Genomic DNA, 23848 nt, shown 5'->3' with positions numbered 1-23848 from the left:
TAATCTAAAGTAACTCTATTCTTCCCTATCCCCCCTTATTGTAAATTAGCATCCACATAACAGAGAATATAATTCATTTTTTATTTAATTTTCACAAAGGATGTAAGGTCTATGTTGAAACTCATGTGGGTTGGTTTTTCTCTTTCTTTCTTTTCTTCTTCTTCTTCTTTTTTTTTTTTTTTTTTTTTCATGTGAATGCCCAGATGTCTAGCATCATTTGTTGAAAACCTCATGCTTTTTTTTTTTTGGTACTGGGTATTGAACCCATGTGTGCTCCACCACAGAACTATATCCCCAGCCTTTTTAATTTTGAGACAGGGTCTCACTAAGTTGGTGAGGCTGGCCTCAAACTTTGACCCTCCTACCTCAGCCTCTTGAGTAGCTGGTATTAAAAGCATAGGCCCTTATGGCTTTTTTTTTTTTTTTGGTACCGGGGACTGAATCCAGGGTCACCCAGCCACTGAGCCACATCCCTAGCCCTTTTTTACTCTTTTATTTTGAGACACAGTCTCTCTCAATAAGTTGCTTAGGGTCTTGCTAAGTTGCTGAGGCTGACTTTGAACTTGTGATCCTTTTGCCTCAGCTTTCTGAGCCACTGGAATTACAGACGTTCACCACTGTGTCCTGCCCCTCATTGCCTTCAAGACAAGTCACAATACCTAGAAATCTTTAATGGTTAAGGAGTCTCACCATTTTCTCATGATGTCCCTTTGACGGTCAATGTGCAATTTTTATTTGTGCCATCAGGATTGACAGAGAGGTAGACCAGTTCCACGTTAGGGGTTGTGTATTTGCTTGGGCCAACAGACAAGCTCACAGCACCACTAAATCTGGTTCTGGTTTTAAACAATGAAAAAGTGTGACCAAAACTAAATGTGAGTTCTTTCTTCTGGGATGAATGTACTTTTGATTGAAGTTTATCTCTTAGAATTTCATTTAGTGAGCATCTTTTGGTGGTAAATATTCTCAAGTTGTTTTTTGAACATGTCTTTATCTCATCTATGAAGTTTTCAGCCATTATTTCTTTAACAGAATCTATGCTAATTTCTTTTTAGAACACAAATTAAGCATATATTAGTGTTTCATTATATCTTCCATGTCTGTAAATCTCATTCATATTTTTCATTCACGTTTTTCTGGATTACTTTCTGGATAATTACTTCTGATCTGTTTTCTAGAACTAGTTTGCTAATTTTCTTTCCGACTATGACTGTTTAATTCAGTCACTAAATTTTAATTTTCAGTTATGATACTTAATTTCTAAAATTTTTATTTGGTCTTTTTTGGATTTGCTTATCTTTATATAATCTTTTCACTTTGAGTTATCGTTTCTAAAATAAATTTTTAAAATAAATTTCACATAATTATTTTACATTCTTTTAAGAATATACATCTTTTAAGAATATACATCTTTATGAGTTTATTTCTGCTGTATTTTGAGTCATAGAAAAGCCTCTGTTCAAGATTATAAAGGAATGCCTTTATGCTTTTGCCTAGTATTTTTAAAGGTTTCATTTGTCATATTTTTACTTTGAATCATTTGGAAGTTATTCTTATATATGGTGTGAGATATGGATCAAGTTAATTTTGTCCCACATGCTTACCTAGTTGTCCCAACACAAATGATTGACTATTCCATCTTTTCCCTGATGATCTGAGATGCTACCTTTATTAGACACAGAATTTCTAGATATAATTCAGGCTATTTGTGGACATCCTTTTCTGCCTTGTTGGTCTGCTTGTCTTGTTATATACTTGTTTCTCATAATGCTAGGTCTTTCATCTATCAGTCTTTTGTTGATTTTAGTTATTTTCTTTAATAAATAAAAATACCCATGATAATAAAGGGTCTGCAGTGAACTTGCATCTCCATGTCAGCTCTTTCATGTGCCCATTTCTCGTCCCAGGATTTTCTTATATATGGTGCACATCTTTCTAAGAATATTCTTCTTTTCCTCTTTTATTTCAAAATAAATCTCAAAAACAAAATACTGAAAACAATAGGAGGGTAATGGGTGTGTCTAGTTTATAGAGGTTGATGATTTATTTACATTTGGATCATTGTAAATATTGGGAGAATCTGAGGGTCTTTGATCTCACCCTAATCCCCCTCAACCTGCTCAGTTCTTCAGCCAAGCTCAAGTCTCCACTTGGGTTTGGGAGTCCGCATCTGCCTGCTTCCTGGCCCTGTCCCGGGCTTTCCCCTGGATAGCAGCTTTCTAGTTCACTGTGGTGGATCCTGCTATTCTAATACATGAAAGCAGGCCAGTGCCTTGGAGAACATCCCTGCACCTCCAGCCCTCACCACTGCCTGACCACTGCAGTGCTCAGCTCACTCCTCCTCAATCTATCTGGAATGACCTACTTATGAAAGACCTACCACTCCCTGAGCAAATGCAAGGTGCCAAGCTGGGTGCTAGGGGTTGAATGAAATGTTGTTTACGTCCATAGAAGTGCCTGTATGTGCCAGCCGCGTCAGAGGCCATATCAGTGATGTGAAGGTGGAGACTGTGCTCTCTGCCCCACACCCTTGCCTGTACTCAGCTGGCATTTCACAGCTGCAGGGAAAATAGTTTTTTACTGAAGGATGAGAAGACCAGTTAGCAGGAGGAGGAAATAATTAATAATGTCAGATGCTGTCAGGAAGCTGATGAGAGGTAAACTATACCCTTGGATGTTTAAATGAAGAATAAATAGGATTAACAGGAGAGCACAGTGGACCACACCTAAGGAATGGCATGGGGCAGGGTAGCTGTTGCTGGGAAACAGGAGGGCTTTAGAAGCATTGCAAAGACTGTTCTCTCTCTCTCTCTCTCTCTCTCTCTCTGTCTCTCTCTCTCTCTCTCTCTCTCTGTCTGTCTGTCTGTCTCTCTCTCTCTCTCTCTCTCTCTCTCTCTCTCTCTCTCTCTCTGCCCTAAAGCCACCATATATGTCTCAGCTGTATTTTGAAAAGCAGAAGTGACCAGAAGCCAAAATGCAGTCCACCTGCTTACAGATTGCAGTGTTCTGGCAGGGGTGCTACTCATACCCCAGGGTGCCTCCGTACATGGCTTTAAAAAGAACTACTTACTGACAGGGAAGGAAGTGGATCAGCATTCCACATCTATCTTTTCTCCCAGTGTCTCCCCACTAAAATATTAGCAACTGATGGAACACATTTACAGTTCTCTTGTTTTTTCTCCCCAGTTGGAGGGCTGTATGTCTAGTCAACCCAGAATGAAATATCATGAAAGCAAAAAGCCACTCCTCAGAGCTATAAATAAGATGTGGCAACAAGATAAACTCAAAGGGTATTAATCACAGTCAGTCTTCCTCTGTCTGTCTCTTCCTACCACCCCCTTCCAGTTCTGCTTGCCAAGAAGATGACAAACCTCCTTGGATTTGTCTGACTGCCTGGTTCAGCCTACTGTCCTGACCCCTGCCCCACTCTTTCTTCCTTCTCACCCCACCTCAGTCCCTTTTCAGGCAAGTATATCTTTCGTTTTATGGCTGGCAAGCATGGGTTCCCTGGTATCCAGAGCTGCTTCCTTTAGAGACGTCAAGTCTCACATTGAGTTGTCCTCTGTGTTAGCGTTGTGTCACTGTGAACAAAATACCCAACAAGAGCAACTTAGAGAACAAAAATTTAATTTTGGCTTATGGTTTTAGAGATTTAGTCCATGGTCAAACAACTTTATTGCTCTGGGCTGAAGGAGAGGCAGATCATCATGGTGGAAGGGCATGGCAAAGGGAAGCTGCTCAGCTCAAGGCAAAGGCACCAGAGACAAAGTATAATTCCCAAGGTCATGCCTCTAGTTGCCTGCTTCCTCCTGCCATGCCCTACCATGGATTACAATCCATTTAAATTATTAATCCATAAAATGGATTAATCCATTGGTTAAGTTACAGCTCTCATAATCTAATCTTTTCACCTCTGAACATTGCTATATTATCTCACACATGAGCTTTTGGGGGATATCTTAAGTGCATGATACCATTCCCATCTATCTACAGCACATCTTTCTGGGTCTTTAGAAAAGCTGGTTCTCTTCAGGGGTCTCATTTCAGGCCCACAGAGCTGGGGAAACCATTTGGAAAGCCAGGGCTCTGGAAATGGCTAATTATTGACTTTTCTTGCTATCAATATCCTGACTAATGCTCCTTATAGGAGTTGGTAGCTGAGGCAGTCTTTGGTTAACATTTGTCTATTGCCTCTTTTAATCAGGATATCGACTGCTTAAAGTCAATACCTGCTGCTCATTCAGAAAATGAGGGCACTTACCTGGAGCAGCATCATTTTTCTTATCCTCCAACCCCATGTCTCGGCAGTATCTATTCCAGAGGCAGAGACTGGCTTGTACTTGTTTGGGGGTGAAGGGAAAATGCTTTTGAGTTCTAGGTGAGGACAGTGTAAGTTCTAACATCTGCCATATGCTGAGCATGTAACCACATGCCAGGCACTGCTTTATGTTGAGCAGTTCACTGAATCCCCAAACCACCATTTTGTTCAGGAGGAAACTAAGGCTCAGAGAGTTTAAGGAACTTCTCCAAACTGACTCAGTTCAGTGCCCCATCTCCATAAGAGCAGTTCCTACAGAATATGTTAACTGCCAAGGGACCTGGCACCACTTAGTCCACTTTGTACTTCATCTTAAAGCAGCCAATGAACTCCTCATGAGGACTGGAGTGTGCCCAGTCCCACAGATGTGGCTCCTGTCCTCCATGAAGCTGCAACCTAAGGAAACAAGACTCAGAGGCAGTCACAGAAGCTTCCATGGCATATGGTATGTTCCTTCAAAATCTGGAGACATTCCTGTGACCTGATGTGGGCAGGGAGGACAGGGGTCTTGAGATGGAGTGGAGATAAGGAAAATGAGAACATGCAGGGGGAGATGGATGTGAGCCAGGACAGGCAGTCCTTCAAGTTCTGTGTGCTGGCCTACAGGGAAGCGGCAGTGTGGTCAGTGTCAGAGGTGCTGGCAGTAACAGCCACAGAACCAGCAAGGTGCTGGGGGAATGCCCTGGTCTGACCAGGGCAGCACAAGGAGTCCCAGCAGGTCTCAGAGAGGGGAGGACTCTGTCCAGGCAGGTATGGGGAGATTGTACTGCTCTGGTGCTGGGGAGGCACTGGAGGGCAAGAAACTTTTTGGCCAGTGTCTTTTCACTGCCCCTTTAGAGAAGGGGTTGGGGAGTCCTAGTGACAGAGCTTAGGCAAGTGCTTAAACAGTGCTGGTGCTCAGCCTCTGGAATCCACAGGTGAATCAGACAGAGACTGGGCTTGTGAAGATGACCCCTGTAGTTCCTCTTGGGGCCTTACTTCTAGGACATATTCATTGCTCTAGAAACCTTCAACCATGAAAAGCAGCCTGAAAAAATTTCCTGCACTCAGAACCCTTTTTGTGAGAAGCCAGATAAGCAGTCTGATGACATTGTAGTAGCAAAGGCCATTTGGGGCAGCACAGAGTAGAGCTGTCTGCAACTTCTCATTTACTGTTTTTTAGTTTTCATTTGGAAAAGAAAATGCAGAAGATAAATCCTAATAGTTCAAAGAGCATAGAGCACAGTTCTCCCTCTGACCTGGTCCTTGCTTCTACTCCCCATTGCCATGATGTCTATGTGAGCGTGGACCCTGGGCATTTCCCCCAACCTCAAATGGCAGTCCATGGAATGCACCCTTCCACTTCACTCCTGTTTTCCCTCTTAGAAGTCCATCTGGGAAATAGTACCATGACAAGGCTCTTTAAATGAATTTCCTCTTTACATTATACTCTTCAAATCATTTCATTTCAGCAACCATCTTGATTGTTCACCCCTTCCTGAGATGAATTAAGAACAAATGGCTGTGGTTTTTCGTATTAAACATACACATTAACTATTTCCTTGTAAATTAATTTAGAGTCCTTGAAAACAAATGATTGGTGCTGCAGAAGACACTGCCCAGCCACGAGCCAGGCCAGGGGTTAGAACAGGTTTCTCTGGGCCTTCCTCAGGAATGGTCCCCCCGCAACCCACAGGGGACCTGGACTTCTGCTGCCTTAGCAGAAAGCTCTGGTCCTTCTCCATGGTACAACCTGCTGGGGTCAGACAAAAGACCCAGACCCCATCCCAAGGCAGAGACTGCCTGTGGGGCCGCTCTGGGTGCTGTGTTCCATCAAGGCAGGTCTGGCAGCACTGAGGTTAATCGAGTTCAAGTGCATTTTTCAAACATATGTAAACTGTTAAGTGTAACAGCAAAGAATAAACTATTGGGGGAGGAAACACCAGGTTTTCTGTTGATTTTCTCTTTTGCTTCTCACACACATCCATCCATCCACTTACTTAGATAGAGGAAATGGTGGAGGGGGGTATTGTTTTCTTTCCCTAGTAATCAAGTCTGCTATATATATTTTTAAATAATGTAGTTGTAGCCTCAGTAAAAATAGCTTGTATTTATCAAGTCTTTGACACATTACTTGGTAACCCATTAAACCTCACAAGCCTGAGAAGTAACCCCAAGCCCTACTTTATAGAATGGGAAACAGCCTTGTCTCACAGCAAAGTGTGGGAGCTGGGACATCAACCCAGTGCTGACAGCTCTAAACAGTGTGCATGCTTGCTGCCTCCACTGCAGATGGGCAAGTCTGTAAGAGAAGAGGAAGCATTCCTGATGGGGAGCTAACTGGGCACCGGGCTGGGTTGATGGGTTAGAGCAAGGTAATGTTTGCCAGCAATCATAATATGCCCCTCTTATTAATGTGTACACTATAAAATGATTTTTTTTCTTTCCTGTTAAATATGGAAGACAGCACCCTATAGAACTTACTTTAGAGATTCCCAAATTAAGCTACGTTTCTGTTCTGTTGGGAAACTCTGTGGGAAGGTGGGAGACTAGACCAGATGCTGCCTCTGAGATCCTTGACTCCTAGTCCTGATAGCAAGGGGCAAGCTTGTTCAGGCTCCAGCCATCTCTGGTGAAGTAAAAGAGAGGCTCATGTACAAAATATTTTGTATTTGAAAAAGGAAATACTTTCTTTAATCACTGCTGTAAGCTTTACTCTCTTCATAGAATGCCCCATTCTTTTGAGGCCCCTGGGACAGGCAGATTGGGGAACTTGTTTATGGCCCAGAGTTCAGTTAACAGTTCTGTAACGTTCAGTCCCTGTCACCCTTGTGGAAAGGTGGAGTGGAGCAGAGAATTCTGGGATGCAGCTGCAAACACTTGGGGTCACCTAGGGAATTAGAGGAAACTGTGGTGTGGTCAGCATGCAGGAAGCTCTTAGCAGTCACCCTCAGATTGGGGTTGATTGGGTTAAGGTCTTCCGGAATGGTGTAAAACAGTTCTGAACCCAGTGAACTGCTGATGGAAGGATGAGATTGAAAGAAATACAATAAACAGATTCCTTGTCATGTTGTTGGCTTTGTAGCAAATATCTCTTTTCTCCTTGGGATTACATGAACATTGGCTTTCTTTGATTTCTGGTTGTTCTTTTCAATCTTTCCTTTGTTAGATGAGACGCTTCAAATAGGTCTGTAAAATCCCGGACTCTTTCCTATTGCAAGGTTTGTGTTTGGAGTTTGGCGCAGCCTCCCCACATCACCTGTTAGCTGTTAGGAGTCTAATTCTGCAAACATGACTTCATCTCCCTAAAGTAAGATAGAAGAAATGCCTCCATACAACAGATATGGTTTAGTTCAAGCCTCAGGGGGTGGGGGGAGAAAGACCCTAAGCCTTTAGTCTTGGGGTGAACTTGGAAAGTAGACCTGTCAAAAGTATTCATGTTAGGCAGCTGGTCTGTAGTTGAAAAAGCTGCCAAATCATGCAGTTATCCAAGGCTGTGGGAATCTTGTCAAGTTGCTTTAAACCGATCATGTTCAATGAGGCTAGGGAGCTTTGGGCCTGGGGGTGCCCCTGCAGTGCTTGCTGCTCTCAGGAGAAAAGAGGTTGCCCTGCTGGTCCCTGCCACCACAGATAGAGAGCCAGCTGCTCACTCTTCAGACACTGGGTCTGGCCAGGAGTGGGAGCCAGTACACCCTGGGGTGTCCTGCAAATCAGATCCTAAAACAAACAAACAAACAAACAAAAAACCTTAAAAGAATAACTAATGAGTTGGCCAGTATTGCTCATCATTCCATTTGTCCCTTTTGTGGCATTTATAATTGGGAACCTTCCCACACTCAGAATCCTCTCCAGAGCTGACCCCAAGCACACGGGGCCCCAGAGCAGTCCAGTGCTGATCTTTGGCAACAAAAATTAAACTGTTGCTGGCCTTGAAGACTTGGCTCCAGGTGGGTGGAGAGCCTGGTAAAGGGTTCTGCTTCTCCTTTTAATTGCTCTTTTCCCAGTTCCCTGGAGGTTTCTGACAGATTCCATTTGTTTTGGTTACAGTATTCAGTGCTGTGGCTCCTGAAAATCCCTCCTAGGAAGGGTCCAAAGGTTGAGTTCTGGAAACCTTGGAGAAAAGGATTTATACTTGTGGACCTGGTATTTTCCTGGTTCTTTCTCAGAATCATTTTTCTCTTAGACTAGCCACAGACAGAAAATTTAGATACACACAAAATCTTCCAAAATGTGAAATGAACTGAGTGCGAGAACCTTTTCTGTATAGGAAGGTGAGAGTTCCACTGAGGTTGGGGCAGGGAGAGATGGAAGCAGGCTCTGGTCTAGCCTAGGGAGTGGCCCCTTGCTAGTGGGGCTGTGGGCCCATCCCAGGAGAATGGGTACAGTGACAGGAATTGCCTTGCAGCCCTGGTTAGCCCTCCATGTCACTTACAAAGCAGAGGATCATTTACTAGTTAGAAGACTTCATCAGGATCTCTCCTTTGGTGGTACATACCCTGCCCCAATTCCTTGGCAGTACACCACCCTCTGTCTCTCTCTATTTCATGAAATGAGCACATCCTGGATAGCAGATGGAAGCTGTCCCATCTTGTTGAGTTGCTGGAACTTTGTACCTATCCTTCCCTCTCAGCAGCAGGCAGCCCTCTCTTAGCCAGGAAAGACCTTTATGGTTGTTATTTCTAAAACTGGGCTTAGGATGAAAGGGTGGGTATTACTGATACTCAGCAAGGGGTAAGTTTGTGCTGCTGGTTCCTGCTTTTGTTAGCAGTCAGGATGTGTCCTCCATTTTTCTTGGCTGTTGTAAAATGCCCAGGGCCTCTGCCTGCTGCAGTGCAGGGATGGGGTGTAGCGTGGAACATGTTTCTCGTAAAAGGTGTGTCTTTGAGGTATTTCATCTTGTATGTCCCTTGATGCTGGTGTTACTATGGTTACTGTCCATCTGGAAAAAATGCAAGAGTAAACAGAAGATTAAGTGCCTGCTCAGCTAGCTGGGGTGTGACTCCATGCCCCTTTGTTGCTCCTACGGACACAGCTCCTGCCTCTCTGCTTGCAGAGCTGAGGGCTCACTCTTTGGCAGTAAGGGGCTGGGAGCTGAACAGTCATCTTGGCCTGTTCATATCACTGGGTTTTTCAGAAAGACGTCCTAGACTTCCAGGGTCCTTGGTGAAGAAGATGGTGGAATGTTACCCTTGTCCTGCACTTTCCAAGAAGCTGAGATGCTCCCTGTCCCTCACTCCGTATGCTCCTTTACTGTTCATTGCCACTCCTGGATGGATTTAGTTTGATATCCCTACTCCAAATTGAGTTAGCAACATGTGAGCACAGTCCTGGAAATTTCTCAAGTGGAGACTCTGAGGGCATTGAACTTATAGCCACAAAGTAAGACCCTAGGAGAAAAGGCCTGTGGAGGCCAGGGAAAATGTCCTCTGGCTCCTGGGGAGTTGATCTGTAGACTCTGGCCCTGGGAGCTCCCTTCTGGGTCACTCCATTTCTGGCTTTCTTTATTTCACATACTGCCAGCCCCACCCAAATCAGGGATCCCACACACACTCAGGGCTCTTCCCCGGCCCACACCATTCAGGTCTTTTGATCCCTCATTTTTCCTGTACAGAGAGTGAGGGCAGCTCTGCAGAAAATAAAAAGACCACATCCCTCCCCACCCCAACCACCAACGGCCACTTGAGTCCCATCTTGCAAAGGGTCTTCCACTAACATGCTGGGCAGGAAGAGGAAACAAGCCACTTCCACTTTCCTGAGAAGCTGCTTTCAAACGATTTTCTTGTCACAGGGCTGGTCTTAGTAAAACAGGTCAGTGTGGTGGGCAAATTTCACTCTTTCTCTTTTTAATGAGGGGTGGGTAAGACATTTTTTAGCAGATCATGGTCAGCTAATTACACTCCTGCATATTCTGGCTCTAGAATCTGATGGCCCTGTGTTTCCCTGTGGCCTCAGAAAGTGGAAGTATGCTGGGGGAAGGGAGGGTACTGTAGAGACCAGGAAGCCAGCAAAGTGGCTACAGCTCCATGGTGCTAGATGCCCCTCTGAGGCCTTGCTGCTCTGGGTTACAGCCAGGGGATTCACTGTGACTGGCTGTCCTTCCTGTCCTCTTATTCCTGGAGGCTATGCTCTTATGGGGCCAGACACCAGCTTTGACTTCCTTTTGAACCTTTTGCACTTGATAGAGATGGACCTATCTACTGAGCATCAGGACACATTACCATGATTGATTGTTAGAAAGCTTCAGTGAAATGGCAAACTCAACTGTACTAAGGCCATATGGGAACAGCCCTGTGAGACCAGCAGGTAAAGGTGGCCTCCCCACATACCGCTAGTTATTACTTAGCTTCCCTGCCTGGCCTTCATGACTCTCGCATGGTGGAAGCCCAGGAAAGGGACCCTGTGGGACTCTCTGTAGCAGTATGTGCAGCTCTGCAGTGATCTCCCTGCTGGTCTGGGAACATTGAAGACAGGGACCTTGGTACCTCTGTGCCACCTCTTTAAGAATAGGTTCTGTGTCTCACTGTGGTATTTGTTAAGCAAATGAATTCCTGGATTTAGGGAGGAAATGTGCTGTTCCAAGTGTGACTGGTTTTTTCTCCCTGCTTATAGGAGAGTATTCATGAGTAGCTAAGTAGCTTTTCAGATTTACACACAAGTAGCAGTGTTTCATGTGGGGTTCAGCTGCTGTGATTACCTCTTAAAAATGTATATACCGTGTAATACTGTAAATTTCAAACACACAATTTTGATGCAGCTAACATTTTGTCCCTGATTATTTTATGATTCCAAGTACTGACTTTGCTGGAGCGATCCAGTGTTTACAACACAACTAGAACATTAGAAGTTCTTACCTACAGGCAGGAGGTCAGACTTGAACTGGGCCCAGAGAGTAGCCTGGAAGGACATTAGAGGCCTTGGCATGGGCAGAATCACAGAAGTAGATTGTGTAAGATATATTCTGGAACAGTCTGCACACCTCATTAAGAAAATGAGGAGATGAGGATGAGATTGACAGTTTATCAACAGAACCATATTGCCAAGGAGAACAAGCATCTTGTCAGAGGGCACGTCCTACTTCCCACAATTCTTGTGCCATGGAAGCCCCGTCCCATCCTTTTAGACTCCTTCAAGGCCAGATAAATAAACTAATGTGGCACCAGATATGGCTTAGGCTCAGAGCCTTCTAGTTTTGTCTTTTCCCCTCATGCTTTTTATTTCAAAAATCTCAAACATACAGAATGCTGAAAAAGTAGTCTTTTATACTTTTATTTATATTGTTTTAAATTGACAAATAACCATATATATTTATAAAGTTAATGTGCTGTTTTAATACACATATACATTGTGGAATGAGTAAATCAAGCTAATTAGCATATCCATCACCTCATGTGCCTATTTCTTGGTGTTAAGAACATTTACGATCTTTCTTTTAGCAACTGTGAAATATGTATTATTATTAACTCGGGTCACCATTCTATGCAATAAATCACTAAAACCTAATAATTCCTGTCTAACTGAAACTTTGTACCCTTTTACCAACATTTTCCCTTTCTACTTTGCCCCTCTCCCAGCCTCTGATGATCACTTTCTACTCTCTGTTAGTTCAGTTTTTAGATTACATATATGATAAGAGAGATCATGCAATATTTGTTCTCTGTACCTGAATTGTTTCACTTAAACATTTCTCTTAATGTCCAATTAAACCCAGCTTCATCATAGCTGGACATTTGTTGTTACAAATAACAGGATTTCCTTGAAAGAGAAGCACACTTATCAAATACTTTGATTTAACAACTGTTAACATTTTGCCACATTTGCTTTACTCTACAGACAGACATTAAGATGCAGCAGCCCTAAAAGCTTCAGCATGAAGTTCTTAAGAATAAGGATATTCCCCACAGAATGGCAATACCACTTTTACCCTTAGGGAAATCAATTCCCAGATTCTGATATCCAGTTCATATTCAAACCTCTTTAATGGTGTCCAGAATGACTTTTGGAGGATCCCATTAGGCGTGATACATTATATTTGGTTGTTATATCTCCATCGCCTTTTAAAAATCTACAACATCCCACCATTTTTATTCCATGATGCTATGACATTGACTTTGTAGAGACCAGTCATATCCTAGTTTTGAATCCCAATATGCAGGTGTTCAATTTTGAACAGAGATTTCAGAAGTCCCCTCCGTATCAAGCCCCCATCCCCTTGGCCCCTGTATAACTGAAGATGCAGGAGCTGTGAACTCTCAGGGGCCACTCTGCTGCCTTCATGGGGTTGGCTTTGCCTGTGGCCTGAGTGCCACTGTATGCAGCCCTTTCTAGGAAATGGGAGTTAGAGCTAGGTTCAGATCCCAGGCCCACCACTCATTCAGAGATCTGCAGCTGGTCTTTTCTTCCCTCTCAGCCTCAGTTCCTTCATCCCAAAAACAAAGGGGTTCCACCAGGGCCTCCTAGGATCCACTCAGCTTTGCTACTCAACACTTCCAAGACTGCACCGAAAATATTTCCAGGAAGACCCACCTGCAGTTTCTCACCTCAGGACAACTGCTTGCACCTGTTTTCATGCTGTGGATAGGGGACAGGGACACATGCAGCCCTCTGATGCTCTGATATGACCACATGCTCTTTTCTGCTCCACAGCGGAGATCCTGGAGCTGGCTGGCAATGCAGCAAGAGACAACAAGAAGGGACGGGTCACACCCCGGCACATCCTGCTGGCTGTGGCCAATGATGAAGAGCTAAATCAGGTATGAAGCTCTCCCTTTCACCCCCAGACACTAAGTATACAGCCCAGGAGACAGCTGTCCATCAGAGAGGCTGGGAAGCAAAGCTGCGGATGGCATTTTAGACCATGAGCAACTTGCCTGCCACCTCTGGCAGTTTTTCCTCAAGGCCTTATTGAAAATGGGGGTAGAACAAGGTATTTGGCTCTCATGGGAATTATATGATCTAAATTCTGGCTGACTGAGGGACTCTGAGGACTTGATCCCTGAGTAGTGGGCCTGAGTCCTGTCAGCATCCTCATAGGGGCCATGGAGGCAAGAGCTGTACCAGCCAAAAGCAAGAGGATGCCTGGGCAGGGATGACTTCTTGAAGGTCAGAAGCAGGGTGGTCTGGCTCACCATCTGCTACTTTGGTTTTCCTGCAAGCTGCTAAAAGGAGTCACCATAGCCAGTGGGGGGGTGTTACCAAACATCCACCCTGAGTTGCTAGCGAAGAAGCGAGGATCCAAAGGAAAGTTGGAAGCCATCATCACCCCACCCCCAGCCAAAAAGGCCAAGTCTCCATCCCAGAAGAAGCCTGTGTCCAAGAAGGCAGGAGGCAAGAAAGGGGCCCGGAAATCCAAGGTATGTGATCTTACAGAACATGTGGGATGTAGCAGGATGAGGTGCAGATAAATGGGGCCCCAAGGGGATTAACCCCTCATGCTACTACAGGAGGAACATGTAGGAGCTGATTAGACAGGGCATAGCTAGCTCAGGTAGCCAGTCAGGAGGGTCTCCCACAGCCTGGACACAGTTGGAAGATAGAACCCCTGTGGGCAAGCGGGATGGATAATGGGATTTCAGGGAGCAATGAGGGGGCAGTGATAACCCCAGGGTGGAAGGACCCCTGTGCCCCAGGGAAATGCATATATCCTTGGAAGGGGACTTCCCTGTGCTAGGAGATGACCTGCTGCCAGTCCTGTTCAGAGGGGTGGATTGCTCTTATGCCCTGATGCTCAGTTGCAGGAGTTTGATTCTGTTGCCATAGCTTTATGTCTGGCCAGGGTTGGTCCAGAAGTTTCCCTCTCAGAATAAGTGCCTCTGTCAAGGAGAAAAGAAGAGGGGTTAGCTAGGCACTTTCTGCTTGACCTAACTTGGACTGAAGGCTGTCTCAGGTCCTGATCTTTTTGTGTTGAGGGAAACACAAGTAGTGTGACCAGTGCCATGTTGGGTAAGCAAGGCCACTACATACTAAGCGGGACCCTCACATCGTGGAGTGCAGTGCTCTACTCACCTGTCTAGAAATGTGTTCTTAGATGTTGTCACAGCCTCTGGGGCTAACAAACAAGGGATGGTGCAGTCAAAACTTGGTCTTTAGTGAAATAGAAACTCGGGACTGGCCTGCCCTGAGGTGCCTCTGAGAAATTTTCCTTCTGGCCTTCAGATGAACTAGGAGGAAGTTACCTAAGGCAGAAGGTGACCCCTCTATCTTGTCAGTCCCCAGTAAGAAGTCCTGGAAAGGCCTTGTGGGATTTAATGATATGACATTAGGCAGTTCTCCCTCCACAAGCCCAGACCCTCTCCCCAGGGTGGAATACTGGGGATACCTTCCAAAGATGGGCTTCAGGGGTCATGACCAGATAAGCCTAGCAACTCCCAGCCTGCTGGGGGACACCGCTAATCTTCTCCTATCCATTCACACTGTTTTTGAGACTTTCATTATTTGAGGTGGAATAGACTGTATTCCTTGTGCACCCTCTGGGTGCAAAAAAAACTCCTGAAAATGAAATCTAAATTCCTCTTGGCAAATGACCATTTACCCCAGGCCCAGAGTCTTTCCCTGTTCTGCAGAGAGAAACATAATATTGAAGACAGCCGCTGCGTCATTTCCAGTTGCTTGCATTCTACCTCGCTCACAAGTCCTGGAGGAGGCTAGGGCAGCCTGGCAGGGACTTCACAGAATGCTCCATTATTCATTCCTGCTAACTATAAAATTAGCAGATCAAACTGTTCCTTTCCCACTTCCAACATTTGTAGTTGGGAGGGGGGGCAGGGCAGGGAAGTGGGGCGCAGTGCTGTGCAACCCTTCCTAAATGTTCAGAAAGACACAGAGGTGCCAAATCCATCTGCTCTTGAAAGCAGACCCCAGGTACTTGGCTGCCCATAGAGCAGGACCTAGGCACTTGGTGTTAGAGTAGAACATGTCCTGGGTCTGGTCCTCACTCTAGCTATGTCTTGAGCCAGTGCCCTCCTTCAACTGCATACACTGCCTGTGGTACTTGAGGATGTCTCTGGGACACCAGCATCTGCCAGCAAACTGGGGCTGAACCTTATTCCCTTGTGACCTTAGCCTTCTAATAGATTTGGCCCCGTGACTTTCTGAACTTTCCAATTTGCCAAACACCAGGAATTCTTTCTCTTTCTTTTTGAATTTGAAATATAAGGGTGTGTGTATGTATGTGTGTCCTTAGTTGCTGGTAGCTATATTTGGAGCTCAGTGTTTCTAATAACCATATGCCAATAATCACTCAAACACTCAACTTTTCCCTTGATTACAAAAGCAGGAAGTCTGTGATGGTGGTCTGTTTTTCTTCCACACAATAAAACACATTGTCTGCTTACTGTACCAGTATTTGGCTAACATTAAACCCTGGGGGAAGCTGAAATTGGAACCGTGAACAGCTAATTTTCAAAACATTTGTTTAATGTAAATTGTGGTGTCAGCTCCCAGAAACAGCAGAGAACCCTGCATCTCTAGGTTTAAGTGGATCATTCTGAAAATAACCTTTCCAGGGACATGCAGAGAAAGCCTTAGTAACATGCTAAAAACACTTGTAGTGAAAGGAGTTGGTATTTTTCAACACTCGAATTCCAAATCATAATTTCCCCCCCAATTCTATGTAATTTGAAAGTTTTGAAAATCTTCAGTTGTGACAGCTGAGTCAGCTATAGTGGAACAGAGAAGGGAACAAATTCCATGGGAGCTGCAAGTCCAAAGCCCTGTGTCCTAGGGACCTTCTACTTGGGTGGCCACAGGCAAGACTGTTCCCCTGTCTATGCTTCAGCTTACCCTACAGCATAGAATGATAGGCTCTATTCAGGTCTTAAAATTCAGTGGCTCTATACATACTATATAATGTGGTTTTGCATAAGTAACATATATGAGTGTTTGCACCGTACCCGAGTATGCAGTAAAAAAAATCTCACTGCCATCATAGTTTCTGAAGTGAGCTCTTATTTATCCTTTCAGAAAGGATAAATAAATATATGCATATAAAAGAATATAGATATGCAAATCCCTTCACATCCTACCTGCTCTTTTTAAAAATAAATCACATGACCCACTGATTGAGCAGTGATGCATAGTGGTTAAGAGTAGAAGTGCTAGGGTTAGCCACCTGGCTTTATATTTGAATTCTACAGAGTGATCTTGGCAAGTTACTAAACTTCCCTGTCATTCAATTTCCTCATCTAGATCTATAATGTAGGGTGATTGTAAGGCTTAACCCATTAAGTCCCAAGTTTTTAATTCTTTGAATATTTCAAAGATACATTAAAATAGGTTGGACATTATCATCTGAAGCTTGTTATGTAATTTATTATCATTAATAATGGTAATGAAATCATTGATAATAGTAATGAATATTTCACTAATCATTCACCTGTTACTTTTCTCAAAAGAATAGAATTCTAAAAACAAAAGTTACCATAAATTTACCATAAGTGGTATATTTGTTGCTCAATTTATGTTTTTATAGGTGTCCCATATATAGGACAGACTGGCTTAAGAGAATTCACAACTGGGTGTGGTGGCACATGCCTATAATCCCAACGACTTGGGAAGCTGAAATGGAAGGATTACAAGTGAAGAGCAGCCTTAGCAAATTAGCGAGACCCTAAGCAACTTAGTGAGACTCTGTCTCAAAATAAAAAATAAAAAGGGCTGGGATGTGTCCCAGTGGTACCGGGTTCAATATCCAGTACCAAAAAAAAAAAAAAAAAATCAATCAATTTAGAAAAAAGAGAATTCACATAAAATACTGTGCCTGGCACATTGGTGGCTGCTGCCGCCCTTACCTTGGCTGTTCCTCCACATCTGCATGTCGACCCTCTGTTGTCCTTCATAGGATTCCCATAGTTTCTTCCACAGTATGTGAAACCCATACTGTGTTTAACCAGTTCTCCAGGAATGGACTTTGAAATGGTTTCTATTATTCATTCTGATAGACAGTGCTGCAGTGACCATCACCATAGGTTCACCTCCAAGTACATCTACGGGATGAAGTTCTCAAAATGAACTCACTAGTACAGTGCGGGAGTATTTTATTAACCTTGATGACTGTTACACACCACAGAGCATTTTAACTCCATTAAGAAATTTCAAAAGCTGCCTTATTCTTTTGACATTTGATATCAAGTTGCTCAAAGAAGAAAGAATTCTCATTTGATTTGTATCTATGTGTGCTAGTTACTACCTCAGTTGAGGAGGGAGAGCAGTGAACACAATGTCCCTGCCCTCCCCAGTGCTCTTTGAGGGGAACAGGTGCAGTATGCAAGGTAGGAGAGAGTAAGTGATGTGACAAAGGGACACGATGGCATGGGCAGTGTTATGTTACATAAGTGGTCAGGTAAGGCTAATCTTCCAAAGTGACACTTGAGCCGAGAGCTGGCATTAAGGTATTGGATCATTCAGATGCCTGGGAGCAGAGGGCTTCTGTGCATCCAGCATCCCATGGAGTAGAAACCTTGAAGGGAAAAGACAGGATTTTTCTGAAAAGCAGACAAGCTGCAGAGAGCTGGGAAGGACTGGCTTATTTTGTTCTCTGTACAGCTTTACTACTTGCTGTCTCTGCCACTTGTTTAGCCAGCAGTTCTCCAGCCTTAGTTCAATTGGAAAACTGATAATTCTATGAATAGGTAATCTATAATTAATGTATGAGCAAAATATTTTTACAGATAATCAAATACTCAGATACATTCATATATTCTTCCTTATACACACAAAGTACACTAATTAGTGTAATAAAATTACATGAAATTAGAAGAATTTAAAATAAACATGAAGAAATGATGTTAAACACTTTTATAAACAGCACTAAATATACATAGTTACTATTCTAAGATTAGATTAATAAAGAGGTGTATAAAGTATTAAAATATATCTAAAATAATTAAAAACAATCATTTAAAAGTACAAATTATAATAGGAAAAGGGGGGTTAACTCAGAATTGAGAAAATGTTTCTGAATTTCTCAGTGAGATTCTCTCAGTGAGACTCAGTGTCTTGTATTAGAAGACTTAGTACTCTTAAGATGTCAGTTCTCTTCTAGGTTGATATATAGATTCAACACAATTACAATGAAAATCCATACATCATTTTTTAAGAAATTAAGAAGCTGATTCTAAAATTTATATAGAAATACAAAAGACCTAGAATAGCCAAATCAACTTATAAAAGGAAAACAAAGTTGGAGGATTTAATAATAGCTGAATTCAGGATTTATTAAAAACTATATTAATCAAAACAATGTGGTATTAGCGTGATGTTCTTAACATTTCCAGATGAAGAATCTAAGGCTTAGGAAAGGTGGGCAACTTCCCAAGGTTACACAACTCGCAGAGCCAGGACTCAAACGTAGAACTTGAGTTTGTCCTGTGCCCATGGGCCACTTCTTTGGCAGAAGACCCCATTCTGGTAATGGGGACTAGAAAGTAAAGGGCAGGTGGGGGACAACAATTTTAATCACTGCTGAAAACCACCAGGATCATGGCATTACCCTTAGAACCTGACTGTACAGGCAGCAGCTGGCTTGTATCCAGGCAGGGGAAGCTTGAATGCCTCAGTTCCCACTGAGCCAGCTCCAATTGCCAAGGCCTAAAGTCCTTTCTACTACAGCTTTCTCGCTTCTTAAAATCCCCATATCCTGTGGGGTGTGATAGTGCACCTCTGTGATCCCAGGCTAAGGCAGAGGATTGCAAGTTTGAGGCCAGCCTTAGCAACTTAGCAAGACCTTGTCTTAAAAAAAAAAAAACTTAGCCATGGGTAGAAGCACTAATCATTATCCTTATCTGTTTATCCATTTATCTGTCATTGGGAACATCTTTTTTTGCATTCCTGAATGTTGACTGAGCACCTTCTATATGCATAGTGTTTCACTGGGTAGAATAGAACAGTGGTTTTCAAGCCTTACCTACCTTCTAAAAGAATTTGAAACATCTTTGTATTACACAAAATTATAATTTGACAACTATACTTTTCATAATAAATTTAAGAAGCTGCAAAGGATATTATTTTTTGTTTTTTATAAATATTAATGTTTAAAAATTGTTTCATCTCTCTTTTAAATATCCAGTGGATTATACATAGTAGCACAAGTCTATTATCCCAGCAACTTGGGAGGCTAAGGCGAGGGCATCACAAGTTGAGGTCAGCCTCAGCAATTTAGTGAGACACTGTCTCAGAAAAAGGAGGAGGGTTGCTGGGGTTCTAGCTCACTGGTAAAGCACCACTGAGTTCAATCCCCAGTACTGCAAAAAAATTTTTTTTAAAAATGTATACATCTGTATATATATATATACCTCCAATGGAATCTAGATACTCTGATTTGAAACACCATCATCTGTTTTAAAAGTATGTACAGAAGCTCTTTTATAACACTTGGAAATTTTACATTATTTCTTTTTAAATTTATTTCCCTTTCACTTGACCCTCAAAATTTCATTCATGCTTTGTACTCATAATATTCTGTTGATTTCTGCAACAAAGTGTTTCAATTTATTTTGAAAAAATTTTGACCTTTTATAAAAGCACTAAATGATGTGGATTCCACAAGATTAGATATCTGACACCTTTATTAATAATGCACACTTGATCAGACCAACAAATGCATTACTAATGTCAATAACTATTAGAGAAAAATAAAATTTTATTGGAAATACATTAATGGGATGTGTGGATATAGATTTTTCCCACCAGTTTAGTTAAAGTAGCCAAAGACGAATGTTACCTATTGCTAAAATGAGACAAAGCATGGGCATTCTATTTTTATGTATTTATAGATGAAAGTCCTAGAAAAATCCTGTTCACTAAAATAAGTCAGTGGGAGCAGAGTTTTGTGATAACAACATCACTTGGTCCTCTGTAGGCTTTCTGATACATGCCAACAGCCACATAGTAATCTCTTATTGAATGGTTTTAATAAACATTTTATCTTAGAATAATTTTAGATTTACAAGAGGTTTACAAAGATAGTACAGGGTCCTTGCATGTCCCTCACTGTTAACCGCAGTTTCCCTGATGTAAACATCTTACTCTACCATGGTACACATGATCTCAACAAAGCAGCCAACATTGGTGCAGTACTGTTAACTAAGTCACATCAATCTATTTTTCAGTGGTCTCTCAGCTGTTAATTAGGTGTTTCTTCTGTTTCGTTGAAAATGTGGAATTAAAAACATCTGACTTGTGAAAGGGTTTGTTAGCCAGCATTTCCTTTTCTTGGTTCCTGGAAATTATATCAAAAAAGGCTTGCCAAGATTTACCATGTAATTCTTATTTCTCCAGTTTCTCTTTCATATGTCTAATCTGACATTCTCAAAGTAATTAAGAAAAGCAAAATAGTGATAATATATCTTTGCCAGTACCATATTTCTGGATAAATGCTTTTTTCTTTTTTATATCAAAACCTTGGAGCTTCAGATTTGGCTTATTTAATTTATGGAAAATGTAAGTCTTATAACCTAATTGCCAAAGTAGTCCTTATTGTTAAAGGCATCAGGAAAATTAGGTGTTATTTTTTAATATAAGTGAAACTTAACATGCACATGTTAATGAATTTGAATCCTAAACAGGCAAATGGCTAGACCACAGTCCTTCCCTTAGTATATTGTCCAGGCTCATCCTATTTCTTAGCCCTGCTTTTCTTCCTTTGTTTCCACTGGGCCATACCTTGTGAGTAAAGTGCTTTTTAATAGTGATTGGGAGAAGGTAAAAGGGAAAGTGTCTGAACAAAACTTGTCATTGCTCTCACTATCCTTATACTACTATATACCTTATACAATATATCTGAATGCAAAAATTCTCAAATGAACCAAATATCCATTTCTATCACAGGCTTCATCCTTAACAGAAATATGAAAAAGTATGTGTCTTGATCCCCAGGATGGCATGTTAGTGGTCACTCTGGGAAGTGGGAAGAGGGTGGTTATGAAGGAACCCAGCATGCCACCTCAGCCCAGGTATAGATCCTTCTCAGGGCAGATTAGGTGTAGGAGCAAGCACCTGAGAAAGATGAGAGTCTGGAGACTGATTTGTTTAAAACTGTGGACAGCATGTGCCCCTTGAAAGACCCTCCAGAACTCCAGGGCACATACACTTCACTCTGAATGGTGCTGGGGAAGAGGCCAAGAGCATGCCGAGGCCCATGGCACTGCGGTGAGGTACCAACAGCCCCTGTGTGCATCCTTCTTTACAGCTGGCTTTGTGAAGGAAAGTAGAAGAGTTCTAACTTCTGGGGTGAGGAAGGTTGGAGCCTTGTGGTCCTCGGGCTGCTTATTTGGGTTTTTGAGAACTTGGGTTCTCTTATTTGGGTTTTGAGAACAGTTTATTTTCTTCTTAAACTTGAGTGGTGTGCAGATATCTAGGAAGGAAAGAAACTTAAAGACCTTAAAGAGCAGATGCTGACTTGGTCTGAATTTTTGACAATGGTTCTCTTTTAAACTATCACAATAGAGTGAAGTTTTGCCTTTAAGTTGCTTCTTTAAGATATAAGGTGATAAAAATACAACCTAGCACTCTTCGTGGAACTCTTCACCCTCTGAGTAAATGCTCAGCCTCCCAGTGGGAAGTGCTGAGAGTTGGTTGTGGTTTAGTTTTCTGTCTTCTCTCAAGTGTTACAGGCAAGGCCTCTGAGCTGCCTCCCCAATAGGAAAAAAAAAAAAAAAAACCAGAATTAGACTGGGAATGTAACTCAGTGGCAGAGCACTTACCAAGTATGCAAGATAAAAATAAAAAAGGACTTAAAAAAAAAAAGCTCAGGTTCGTGTGACCTTGCTCCTGTGGCCCTCATTCTGACTCTTCGTTTGTGCAAGAAGAAGCAGGGAGAAGTCAGCAAGGCAGCCAGCGCCGACAGCACGACAGAGGGCACGCCGGCCGATGGCTTCACCGTCCTCTCCACCAAGAGCCTCTTCCTTGGCCAGAAGGTAGGCAGCCACGCTTCAGCCTGCTCCAGGGCCCTGGGGCAAGGCTGGGGGTCCCTGGGACTGCTTCAGGCTCCACGGGTGGACAGAGCTGCAGGGGACTTTAGGAGTGGTCCCAGGGAGGGCTGAGGACTAAAGGAACCCTAAAGCTGGGGTTGGGACCTCTGGAAGGTAGAGAAGGGGAGATGGTGGTAAAGATGGTGGGAGCCTGCCAGGGGTATTAGACCCGTGGGCTTAGCCTGGGAGCTGGTTCTGTGGGATAACCTGGTCACCAGACAGCATGGGTGGCGCAAAGGGAAGGATCTGGCAGGCAGCCTCCTGGTTCTCATGGGCGCTGAAGGTAGAGCCCCGGATGTTACCCTGGGAGGGGACTTTTTTGAGATACTAATTGGGTACTCGGGGTTTCTTCACTGAACCACCAGATGACTCTTCAAGCCAATTGTTTGTCTGTTTTAACCGTGGGCAATATATTTTCAGCCGCCCCAGTGATGCAACTTTGCCAGGACGTCATGGTTTTGTAAAAGATGATTCACTTTTATTGAAAATAAAAATGATGCAAAGGCTTTTAAGACCTGAAAATGAGAGTTCATTAATATTTCTCTATTAACACCAAAAAAGAGGGTGGGGAGAGAGAGAATTAAGCTTTGCTTAATTTTTTTTCCACTTTACATTCAAAAATTAAAGGACTGAATTTGACCTTCCATGTAAATTTGTTTAGTTCAAAGGTGATAACAACATGGTTCAGAAGCTGCATCATTTTTAGATCCTCACTATCGATTTTCTTTAGCATCCCAGTGACACGGTTCTCTTGCTCACGTCATTGCAAGTTCTCCCCCAGCCCTTCCCTCTTCCTGTCACTAATTGCACTCAGTCTCTCATGATGCAATTCCTGTGGTGGACTCTGTGTTCCAGAATCTAACCATTGCTGTTTACATTTTATAACCATTATCTGTATTTCATATGCATTTTTCATAAGAAAAAAGCAATTTTAGTTGTCATCTTAAGGTCTGGGGCTTTGAAAGTTTTTGTTTAAAATACATGTACTTTTCTTTTAAAAAATTTCAACTCAGCAGTGCAGGCAGCCACCTGGGTTTACTTTCACACCCTTTAACATGTCCTTAGGGGAATGTATTGAAAGTTAATGTGACCTGTCATCCAAATTGCTTCAGTTGAAACTCACACATGAAAACCTCCTGCTATTTAGGACTGGCTCCAGTGTGTTCTAGATCCCTAACATAGATGAATAGCCAGGGCTCCAAAGCCTACTAAGCAGGTACAACAGTTCTGCCACCCGCTTTCCTCCCCGATCCTGTCCTTGAACTCCAGGACCTCGGCCTCTCCCTTCCCTGTGTTCTTCCTCCTGCTGGCCAACCTCAGATCAGAGCTCAGACCCCCCCTCTCTGCATGAGCTCACATAGTTTTCAGACAGTAGCACTGAACAATACAAATGCCCACGTACAGAGAGCTCTTCTTGTGCTGCTTTTCAGAAATGGATGGGATCAGATCTGTGTCTTGCCTGGAACCCTGCCTGGTAAAGGCTTCAGACACCTTGCTGGCTCCCACCGCAGAGTTGGGCATGACACTTCAGCTCCAGCAGCTCTCTTCCCTTTTGGGTACTCTTCCTATTGGGCCACAGGACAAGCAT

The 23848-nt window shown here is 43.0% G+C and overlaps 1 protein-coding gene across 4 annotated transcripts in view; it reads left to right on the top strand.

Annotated features, from left to right (window-relative positions):
• Window positions 1–23848, top strand: part of MACROH2A1 (macroH2A.1 histone) — a 66266-nt gene that overhangs the window by 19577 nt on the left and 22841 nt on the right. For 2 of the 4 annotated variants that reach the window (XM_079145007.1, XM_079145009.1), the window contains exons 3-5: window positions 12941–13047; window positions 13450–13647; window positions 22096–22206. In XM_079145007.1, the coding sequence (XP_079001133.1) occupies window positions 12941–13047; window positions 13450–13647; window positions 22096–22206 (416 nt within the window). The remainder of the gene's footprint in view (window positions 1–12940; window positions 13048–13449; window positions 13648–22095; window positions 22207–23848) is intronic. The other 2 variants (XM_079145010.1, XM_079145008.1) reach the window with 1 other exon arrangement.

This window comes from Sciurus vulgaris (genome assembly GCF_902686455.1).
Source record: "Sciurus vulgaris genome assembly, chromosome: 6".
Taxonomy (NCBI): Eukaryota; Metazoa; Chordata; class Mammalia; order Rodentia; family Sciuridae; genus Sciurus; species Sciurus vulgaris.
Note: the sequence above shows the minus strand (reverse complement) of the source record. Positions and strands in the feature narration are given on the sequence as shown.